The following is an 11,203-nucleotide window of genomic DNA, read 5'->3' as shown; positions in this document are numbered from 1 at the left end:
ATGCTGTAAAGCCTTCAGGAGACTCATGGTTGCAACCATGGAAGCAAAATAAGATTTTTGCACTTAATAATCTGACCTAGTTTATCCGTTTATATTATTTAGAAGATTATTTCCTGATTGTCCTCCTTGGTGAGAGTTGTTAAATCTCAAACTTTTAAGACTCCCATTGACAGTTGTAAAATATGAAAGAACGTGCACTCATTTTCTGTAGTTTTGTACCTTTTGAATTCACGGCAGTTGTATCCAGTATTTTGTTAGCTTTTCTTCGTTGATGTTTTTTTCATAGTACATTTTACTGCTGGGAAGCGGATTACGTTAACAGGACTCTTTTTCTTCTTTTCTATAGGAATAAATCAAATGTAAAAATTCTATGTGTATCTTACATAAGTTTAGGTAGTTACAACTTTAAATTGCCCCAAGAATCCTCAATTGGACAGTTGTATAATGAGCAGAGGGTGGGGTGTGGAGGGGTGGGCATGGTGCTGGGGGATCATGCAACTGATTACCAGGGCTATCTTGTCTCACTACATTTGGAGTCATTTGAATAATTATCTTCCCCTCCAATGTCCTCTTCTAGCAGAAAAATGTGCATGCAAAAGGAGAAATCATGCAAGTAATACAAGTCCTCAAGTGCAAAGGATTTCAGAAATACTTAATACATATTTGCATTTTTAATTTGCTTCCTTATGAACAAGATGGGATAATTTGTAGTAGCTATGGTTGCTCAGGTTAATTTGTTATAAGTCAGTGAAAATACACAGTTTTGTCTTAGATCTCGCCGCTGCAGTGTATGGTAGTTACTTTGCTCATCACCGGACAGGTAATTTAAAAGCTAAAATTTTCTTAATTTAGGTCAGTTGATAAATTTAACAATTACACTGTTAATATATTTGTCTAAAACTGATGGTTTTCCATACTTGGCTACACAATGGAGCCAGCTAGAGAGAATTCTAAAAATACTCGTTGGTCTCACCCCCAAGACTCGTGGTGAATTGGTCTGGCTGAGCAGAGGAAATTTTAAACTTCCCCTGCTGCTGCTGCTAAGTCGCTTCAGTCGTGTCCGACTCGGTGCGACCCCATAGACGGCGGCCCACCAGGCTCCCCTGTCCCTGGGATTTTCCAGGCAAGAGTACTGGAGTGGGGTGCCATTGCCTTCTCCAAAACTTCCCCTAGGTGATGCTAATGTTTGAAAACTAAGATCTAAACTCTTCTTAGCTCAGATCTTAATTTTTCCAAGACAGCTTTAGAAAATTTCTGAGTGAAGTACATTTTTAAGTATTTCTTACTGAAAATTTGATTCTGCTTCAATAACCAGGTTCGTTTCCAGAACTAAGAGATCAAAACATAATTATATCAAGTCCTTTTGATCACAATCACAAAAAGATAACTAACAAAGCATAAATTTTTTTATCTTTATCTAAAAATATCTCTTGGCCTAAAAAAGTCTTCTGTAGAGCACATATCAAGTTGATTAGTACACAAATTGTTTATCTGTTATCTAAATTATACTATATGGTATAATACTCAGGGATTTTTTTTGAATTTTAAAACAAAATTATTTTTAATACTTCTTTAAAAGTAATCTTTGCAGGTTAATTAGGTTTGCTATACACCAAAAATTTATTTAATTTATAAGAAAGCAAAAAGTAATGATTTTAATTTTCAGGATGAAGTCTGGCATTTCACATTTCTGCCAAGCCTATCCCTCATGCTTGCCAACCAGGACCTCCGGCAGATCTCTACTCAGCCACATCATTACTGTTCCCTGGCCAGTCTATGTCTACTGCTCCTTCAGGAAGACATCCCATGTACTCTCAACACCCCAAAGAACAGAGGTGTCTCTTTACCCTCCATTGCTACTGACTTGGAAGAATCCACTGTAGTCTAATCATCTCTTCACTTGTCTGTTTCTCACAATGTATATGCTTTGAGGTTCAGGGACCGAGTCGTGTTCAATTTAGTAACTAGCCACATGCTCTAGTGGGTTTCCCAGGTGGCTCAGTGGTAAAAGAATCTGCCTGCCAACGCAGGAGACGGGTTCCATCCCTGGGTTGGGAAGATCTTCCGGAGGAGGGCATAGCAACCCACTTCAGTATTCTTGCCTGGAGAATCCCATGGACAGAGGACAGGCTACAGTCCATGGGGTCGCAAAGAGTGGGACTTAACTGAGCGACTAAGCTTGCAGGCATGGTCTAGTGCCAGGCTCAAAGGTATTCAGTATGCTAATACAGCTAGTACTGGGACTAGGAGCACGCCAGACCCGGCAGGGCTGCAGTGATACACTGTGTCCAGAAGAGGGTGCAGGAGAGGGCTGTTAAGCTGGAAGAGATCAAGGGCTTCTCTAGAAGTCCACCAGTGACAGAAGCCGTTGGATACAAAATATCCAAGAGCTGGTAGCTCAGAGTAATTCAAGGGGCCTATTATCTCCTGGCCGGGAGGACCAACCCCACGTCCAAGGAGCCGTGGCTGCGCAGGCGCAGGAGGGCCTAGAGGAGCTATCCCACATTGAAGGTCAGGAAGGACGGCGGTGAGGAGATACCCCTCGTCCAAGGTAAGGAGCAATGGCTGCGCTTTGCTGGAGCAGCCGTGAAGAGATACCCCACGCCCAAGGTAAGAGAAACCCAAGTAAGACGGTAGGTGTTGCAAGAGGGCAACAGAGGGCAAACACACTGAAACCATACTCACAGAAAACTAGTCAATCTACTCACAGAAGACCACAGCCTTGTCTAACTCAATGAAACTAAGCCATGCCCGTGGGGCAACCCAAGATGGGCGGGTCATGGTGGAGAGATCTGACAGAATGTGGTCCACTGGAGAAGGGAATGGCAAACCACTTCAGTATTCTTGCCTTGAGAACCCCATGAACAGTATGAAAAGGCAAAATGATAGGATACTGAAAGAGAAACTCCCCAGATCAGTAGGTGCCTAATATGCTCCTGGAGATCAGTGGAGAAATAACTCCAGAAAGAATGAAGGGATGGAGCCAAAGCAAAAACAATACCCAGCTGTGGATGTGACTGGTGGTAGAAGCAAGGTCCGATGCTGTAAAAAGAAATATTGCATAGGAACCTGGAATGTCAGGTCCATGAATCAAGGCAAATTGGAAGTGGTCAAACAAGAGATGGCAAGAGTGAATGGCGGTCGACATTCTAGGAATCAGCAAACTGAAATGGACTGGAATGGGTGAATTTAACTCAGATGACCATTATATCTACTACTGCGGGCAGGAATCCCTCAGAAGAAATGGAGTAGCCATCATGGTCAACAAAAGAGTCCGATATGCAGTACTTGGATGCAATCTCAAAAATGACAGAATGATGTCTGTTCATTTCCAAGGCAAACCATTCAATATCACAGTAATCCAAGTCTATGCCCCAACCAGTAATGCTGAAGAAGCTAAAGTTGAACAGTTCTATGAAGACCTACAAAACCTGTTAAAACTAACACCCAAAAAGATGTCCTTTTCATTATAGGGGACTGGAATGCAAAAGTAGGAAGTCAAGAAACACCTGGAGTAACAGGCAAATGTGGCCTTGGAATACCGAATGAAGCAGGGCAAAGACTAATAGAGTTTTGCCAAGAAAATGCACTGGTCATAACAAACACCCTCTTCCAACAACACAAGAGAAGACTCTACACATGGACATCACCAGATGGTCAACACCGAAGTCAGATTGATTATATTCTTTGCAGCCAAAGATGGAGAAGCTCTATACAGTCAGCAAAAAAAAGACCAGGAGCTGACTGTGGCTCAGACCATGAACTCCTTATTGCCAAATTCAGACTGAAATTGAAGAAAGAAGGGAAAACCACCAGACCATTCAGGTATGACCTAAATCAAATCCCTTATGATTATACAGTGGAAGTGAGAAATAGATTTAAGGGCCTAGATCTGATAGATAGAGTGCCTGATGAACTATGGAATGAGGTTCGTGACATTGTACAGGAGACAGGGATCAAGACCATTCCCATAGAAAAGAAATGCAAAAAAGCAAAATGGCTGTCTGGGGAGGCCTTACAAATAGCTGTGAAAAGAAGAGAAGCAAAAGGCAAAGGAGAAAAGGAAAGATACAAACATCTGAATGCAGAGTTCCAAAGAATAGCAAGAAGAGATAAGAAAGCCTTCTTTAGCGATCAATGCAAAGAAATAGAGGAAAACAACAGAATGGGAAAGATTAGGGATCTCTTCAAGAAAATCAGAGATACCAAAGGAATATTTCATGCAAAGATGAGCTCGATAAAGGACAGAAACAGTATGGACCTAACAGAAGCAGAAGATATTAAGAAGAGATGGCAAGAATACACAGAACTGTACAAAAAAGATCTTCACGACCAAGATAATCACGATGGTGTGATCACTGACCTAGAGCCAGACATCCTGGAATGTGAAGTCAAGTGGGCCTTAGAAAGCATCACTACGAACAAAGCTAGTGGACGTGATAGAATTCCAGTTGAGCTATTCCAAATCCTGAAAGAGGATGCTGTGAAAGTGCTGCACTCAATATGCCAGCAAATTTGGAAAACTCAGCAGTGGCCACAGGACTGGAAAATGTCAGTTTTCATTCCAATCCCAAAGAAAGGCAATGCCAAAGAATGCTCAAACTACCGCACAATTGCACTCATCTCACACGCTAGTAAAGTACTGCTCAAAATTCTCCAAGCCGGGCTTCAGCAATAGGTGAACCGTGAACTTCCTGATGTTCAAGCTGGTTTTATAAAAGGCAGAGGAACCAGAGATCAAATTGCCAACATCCGCTGGATCATAGAAAAAGCAAGAGAGTTCCAGAAAAACATCTATTTCTGCTTTATTGACTATGCCAAAGCCTTTGACTGTGTGGATCACAATAAACTGTGGAAAATTCTGAAAGATATGAGAATACCAGACCACCTGATCTGCCTCTTGAGAAATCTGTATGCAGGTCAGGAAGCAACAGTTAGAACTGGACATGGAACAACAGACTGGTTCCAAATAGGAAAAGGAGTACGTCAAGGCTGTATATTGTCACCCTGTTTATTTAACTTATATGCAGAGTACATCATGAGAAACGCTGGACTGGAAGAAACACAAACTGGAATCAAGATTGATGGGAGAAATATCAATAACCTCAGATATGCAGATGACACCACCCTTATGGCAGAAAGTGAAGAGGAACTCAAAAGCCTCTTGATGAAAGTGAAAGTGGAGAGTGAAAAAGTTGGCTTAAAGCTCAGCATTCAGAAAACAAAGATCATGGCATCCAGTCCCACCACTTCATGGGAAATAGATGGGGAAACAGTGGAAACAGTGTCAGACTTTATTTTTCTGGGCTCTAAAATCACTGCAGATGGTGACTGCAGCCGTGAAATTAAAAGACCCTTACTCCTTGGAAGGAAAGTTATGACCAACCTAGATAGCATGTTCAAAAGCAGAGACATTACTTTGCCAACAAAGGTTCATCTAGTCAAGGCTATGGTTTTTCCTGTGGACATGTATGGATGTGAGAGTTGGACTGTGAAGAAGGCTGAGCGCCAAAGAATTGATGCTTTTGAACTGTGGTGTTGGAGAAGACTCTTGAGAGTCCCTTGGACTGCAAGGAGATCCAACCAGTCCATTCTGAAGGAGATCAGCCCTGGGATTTCTTTGGAAGGAATGATGCTAAAGCTGAAACTCCAGTACTTTGGCCACCTCATGCAAAGAGTTGACTCATTGGAAAAGACTCTGATGCTGGGAGGGATTGGGGGCAGGAGGAGAAGGGGACGACAGAGGATGAGATGGCTGGATGGCATCACTGACCCGAAGGACGTGAGTCTGAGTGAACTCAGGAAGTTGGTGATGGACAGGGAGGCCTGGCGTGCTGAGATTCATGGGGTCACAAAGAGTCGGACACGACTGAGCGACTGATCTGATCTGATTATCTCCTCAGGAGGTAAGAAGACTTCAGAAATATTAGTGCCTAATTTGCGTCTGAGGCATCATTTATTACTACTCCTGTTGCATTGTTTAGTCACTAAGCTGTGTCCAGCTCTTTCAGACCCCATGGACTGTAGCCTGCCAGGCTCCTCTGTGCATGGGATTTCCCAGGCAAGAATACTGAAGTGGCTTGCCATTTCCTTCTTCAGATCTTCCTTACCTAGGGATTAAACCTGTGTCTCCTTCATTGCAGGTGGATTCTTTTTACCACTGAGCTACTTGGAGCAACTAAAGAATGGAGGTTAAATAATGTGTTAAGAAGCAGAGTTGAAATTTGATCCCAGGTCCACCTTCCTCCAAAGCCCACGTGGTACCAGTCCTCTAGGAGCAGAAACAAGTGGAGTTGGAGAATCAAGAGATCCTCCTTTACAGCTCATCTCCATTTCCAGTTCTCTAGAGACCTCTCTCCCAATTCCTTAACCAGGTCAAGTCTCTCTCCCTCTCAGGTTCTCTCATGGTTCTCACGCCCCACCTGTAAAATCCATATGACATGAGACTTTACACACATTTGCTTAATACATTCTTGGTTCTCCCACTGTGTCAGGGGTTGGCAAACTGCAGGCACAATTCTGCTAATGATGGCAGACCTGAGTAGATGCTACAGAGACCTCATGCGTGACAAAGCTGAAAAAATACTATGGCCCTTTAATATTTGCAGACTTTTGTGCTAGATTATGAGTTCTATTTGGTGGGGATTATATCTGTTTTCATTGACCACTATAACACTAGAGCCTAACATGGTACTTGGCACAAAATAGGCTTCAGTAAATACTTCTGGAATTCAGTTTAGAGTTAATAGTGAAATGTGGATGCAACCCTAAAAACAGGAGGAATTTCAAGTATCAGTATGCCCAATTAGGAACATTTCAGTGGCTGCAAACAGTACTGGCTTTTTACACTGAAATTCCTCCATTCAAAAATCTATTGACTGAAAATATATTCAGTAGAAATATATGTTTTTTTCTCATAAAATTTAGTGATATTCTTTTCATTTCCAACCACAAAAGGAGAACATTTAAATTTTTCCAGAATAGGCATCATATAACAGAGCTTGTTCATCACTGAATGGTCTAGAACAAAGAAATCATCGCATCCCTTATTCTCTATTTGTCTCAGTGGATATGATCCTTAGGGTTTGCCATGTTGCCAAGAAAGCGCACCCACTCCATGAGTGAGCAAAGGAAAAGGTACCTTACAGAGTTTGGCAAACATCTACTGTTTATCTACTGTTCGCCTAAACAGTAAATACTTTAGGTGGGGTGAGTCATGGGGTCCCTGTCACAGTGTCTGTTGTTGTAGCACAAATGCAGCTAAATGAATGTGTGAAGGTATGAGCAGGGCTGGGATTGAATAAAACTTTATCTCTGCATATAGAAATTTGAATTTCATATAACTTTCTAGTTGGTCGTGGTGTTCAGTCATTCAGTCATGTCTGACTCTTTGCAACCCCTTGGACTGCAGCACGCCAGGCTTCCCTGTCCATCACCAACTCTCGGAGCTTGCTCAAACTCATGTCCATCAAGTCAGTGATGCCATCCAACCATCTCATTCTCTATAATCTCCTTCGCCTCCCGCCTTCTATCTTTTCAAGCATCAGGGTCTTTTCCAGTGAGTCAGCTCTTTGCATCAGGTGGCCAAAGTATTGCAGCTTCAGCTTCAGCTTCACGCCTTTCAATGAATATTTAGGGTTGTTTTCCTTTAGGATTGACAGGTTTGATCTCCTTGCTGTCCAAGGAACTCTCAAGAGTCTTCACCAGCATCACAATTTGAAAGCATCAGTTCTTAGGTGCTCGGCCTTCTTCTTTTTTAAAATTAATTTGTTTTAATTGGAGGCTAATTACTTTACAATATTGTAATGGTTTTTTGCCATACATCGCCATGAATCAGCAATGGTCCAACTCTCACATCCATACATGACTTCTGGGGAAACCATAGCCTTGACTAGACGGACCTTTGTTGGCAAAGCAACGTCTCTGCTTTTTAATATGCTGTCTGGGTTGGTCATAACTTTTCTTCCAAGGAGCAAGCATCTTTTAATTTCATGGCTGCAGTCACCATCTGCAGTGATTTTGGAACCCAAGAAAGTAAAGTTTGTCACTGTTTCCACTGTTTCCTCATCTATATGGCATGAAGTGATGGGACCAGATGGTATGATTTTAGTTTTTGGAATGTTGAATTTTAACCCAGGTTTTTCACTCTCCTCTTTCACCTTCATCAAGAGGCTCTTTAGTTTTTCTTTCTGCCAAGGGGTGGTGTCATCTACATATCTAAGGTTATTGAATCTGGTACTGGCCAATATTATCCTTTTGATTTTTTCTAACCATTTGAAAATACAAAAACCATTCTTAGCTCTGAGCCCTACAAATATAGGAGGGAAGCAGGTTTGGCCCCTTGGTCGTAGTTTAGTGACCCTTGTTGTAGACAATAAGACTTGCTCAGGAATCTCCACACCATTGTTGATATCTAGGAACACAGGCAGCAACTGAGAATAGGGGAGGAGTTTAAAACTAAAAGCCCCCAGCTTCGATTTCTCTAAAGTTTTCATCAGACTACAACAAACTTTCCTTACAGTTTGTGGTTTGGTTATAATGACAACCTGAGCAAAAACTGTGAGCATCGGAAACTGAGGTGAGTGCTCTCCAAACTCTCTTGAGTTTGTATCATGTGCCCCAGTTTACTTATACACTATAAATATATATAATGATGTGTACAATATCAGACAGAAATTTTAAAAGATAACTAAATTTTTCCAGTAGTCATGTATGGATGTGAGAGTTGGACTATAAAGAAGTTGAGCGCCGAAAAATTGATGCTTTTGAACTGTGGTGCTGGAGAAGACTCTTGAGAGTCCCTTGGACTGCAAGGAGATCAAACCAGTCCATCCTAAAGGAAATCAGTCCTGAATATTCATTGGAAGGACTGATGTTGAAGCTGAGACTCCAATACTTTGGCCACCTGATGTGAAGAACTGACTCATTGGAAAAGACCCTGATGCTGGGAAAGATTGGAGGCAGAAGAAGAAGAGGATGAAAGAGGATAAGATCACTGGATGGCATAGCCAACTTGATAGACATGAGTTTGGGCGAGCTCTGGGAGTTGGTGGTGGACAGGGAAGCCTGGCATGCTGCAGTCCCTGGGGTTGCAGAGTCAGACACAATTGAGCAACTGGACAACAACAATTATGTTCTTGTTCTGTGTGGCGGGAATACCATAACATAGCAAAAATGTTAAAATTTTTGCCTGATGGTGTGTATATGTGTGTGTGTGACTTTTATGCTTTTCATACTTGCAATATTTCATAATTAATATTAACTGGAACTTGTTCCAGTTGCCTAGAATAAGCACAGCTTAAGAGTCACGTATACTGATTGCCTATCAAATGAAGTTAAATTTTAATGAAATGACTGTACCATTTGGATGATATAAAAATAAATGCCACATACTGGATTGACCCATCGTGCATGTGTGTGCAGTTGCGTCCGACTCTGTGACCGCATGGACTGTAGCCTGCCAGGCTCTTCTGTCTGGGGAATTTTCCAGGCAAGATTACTGGAGTGGGTTGTCATTTTTTTCTCCAGGGGATCTTTCCACCCAGGGATTGAACCCATGTCTCGTGCATCTCCTGCACTGGCAGGCAGGGTCTTTACCAGCTAAGCCACCAGGGAAGCCCATTATTTATATTTTATTTGGGTTGGTTTTCACACAAAGCAACTATTACTATTACTCTCTTCTGGACACGATATCTTGAAATGGAAGTAAAAATTAAAATCCATGCTGAAAAATGGAATATACAAACTGACAATGGCCAGACCATACATGACAACAGACCCATGAATTGACCATATATGCAATTAGCCCAGAATAGACATAATTTGATCAATGACTGCCAACTTCCCTTCTTTATAACCCTTCTTCTAACTTGGGACCAACCAGAGAAGAGCCAAATATGCTCACTAATCTATCACGTAGGCTATCCAGCTTCTAGTCAGCCTGTTGCCAGCAATGCCAACAACCTCCAGTCAGAACACCTGAAGCTTTCCTTTCCCACCCTCAACACTGAACCTCCCCCACTCCCCTGCCTGCCTCTGAATCTGCCCAAAGCAAGTGATGATGACACCGACTCCCTTGTTCTGCCAAGCTTTACGCCTCAGCTTGTTCTCATTTGGGGGCCTTCCATTATTTCCATGCTGCAATCCTCCACTTTCAATAGGTTATCAGTTCTCAAAGTACCAGAAAAGGGGAATATAGTATTAGTTTTTCAGTGGGTTTAGCTTTTCAATATAGTACATTTAAATTTTCTCCAATGTAAAGATTCCATCAGGTTTCAGACAAAAAGGGAAGATTTTCTCAAGTGAAAACAGCACAATTGAAGAAACTATTTAGCTCTTAAAAGTCGACTTGATCTACAGTTACTAGGGATGGCCTGACCTAGCAAAGAAAATGCAGAGTTAAGCAAGATACACAAAGACTCTTTGTGCAATAAGATATAATAAGTATAGGGGCTTCCCTGGTGATTCAGGGGTAAAGAATCTGCCTGCAGTGCAAGAGGCTTGGGTTCAGTCCCTGGGTCAGGAAGATCCCCTGGAGGAGGAAATGGCAACCCGCGCCAGTATTCTTGCATGAGAAATCCCACAGACAGAGCAGCCTGGCGGGCTTCAGTCCATAGGATCACAAAGAGTCTGACATGACTGAAACCACTGAGCATGCACATAATAAGTATCATCAAGGTGGAACATGATGAAAAACACAACTTTTTGGTTGATAAGAAGATTCACCCACAAAATTCCTTAGTGGCTGCTAAAACATTATTTCTTTTATCAAGCAACACCTTCAGAACACTGGGTTTTTGTTTTTTTTTTTTTTAACCAAATATCTAGATGTCTTTAATTGTGCCGCTTTCTTTCATTTTACTTTTATTTCACTTGTTTTATTTTTTACAACTCACCTTTAGTATGGCTTATCTAATGATGATGCTCTTAAATCTTAATAACCTCTAATAGATCTGTATACTTGTCAGATGATACCATTTTCATTTCACCTCTCCATCTCTCCCCTATGCTCTATTCTCCTTCCTTCTGACAGCGCCCTCTACCTCCACCATCCCACCTTTTCAAGGGATTCCAGTGCTGGGATCCCTGGAGTGTACTGGCCAAGGATTCACCTCTGCTTCTCACTGGAGTCCTGGTATGGACAGTTCTGTGGCCCTGGCGTCTAACACGACTCTAGAGTAGGGACTGAGGATGAAAGTTGATC

The 11,203-nt window shown here is 42.0% G+C and overlaps 1 protein-coding gene across 3 annotated transcripts in view; it reads right to left on the bottom strand.

The window, feature by feature from the left end:
• Positions 1-11,203, bottom strand: part of CCDC175 (coiled-coil domain containing 175) — an 81,369-nt gene that overhangs the window by 700 nt on the left and 69,466 nt on the right. For all 3 annotated transcript variants that reach the window (XM_006069654.4, XM_044924908.2, XM_025295438.3), the window contains one exon: positions 220-340. In XM_006069654.4, the coding sequence (XP_006069716.3) occupies positions 255-340 (86 nt within the window). In that variant the 3' untranslated portion in view covers positions 220-254. The remainder of the gene's footprint in view (positions 1-219; positions 341-11,203) is intronic.

The sequence above is a fragment of the Bubalus bubalis genome, chromosome 11, assembly GCF_019923935.1.
Source record: "Bubalus bubalis isolate 160015118507 breed Murrah chromosome 11, NDDB_SH_1, whole genome shotgun sequence".
Taxonomy (NCBI): domain Eukaryota; kingdom Metazoa; phylum Chordata; class Mammalia; order Artiodactyla; family Bovidae; genus Bubalus; species Bubalus bubalis.
This window is presented reverse-complemented; position numbering and strand designations above follow the sequence as displayed.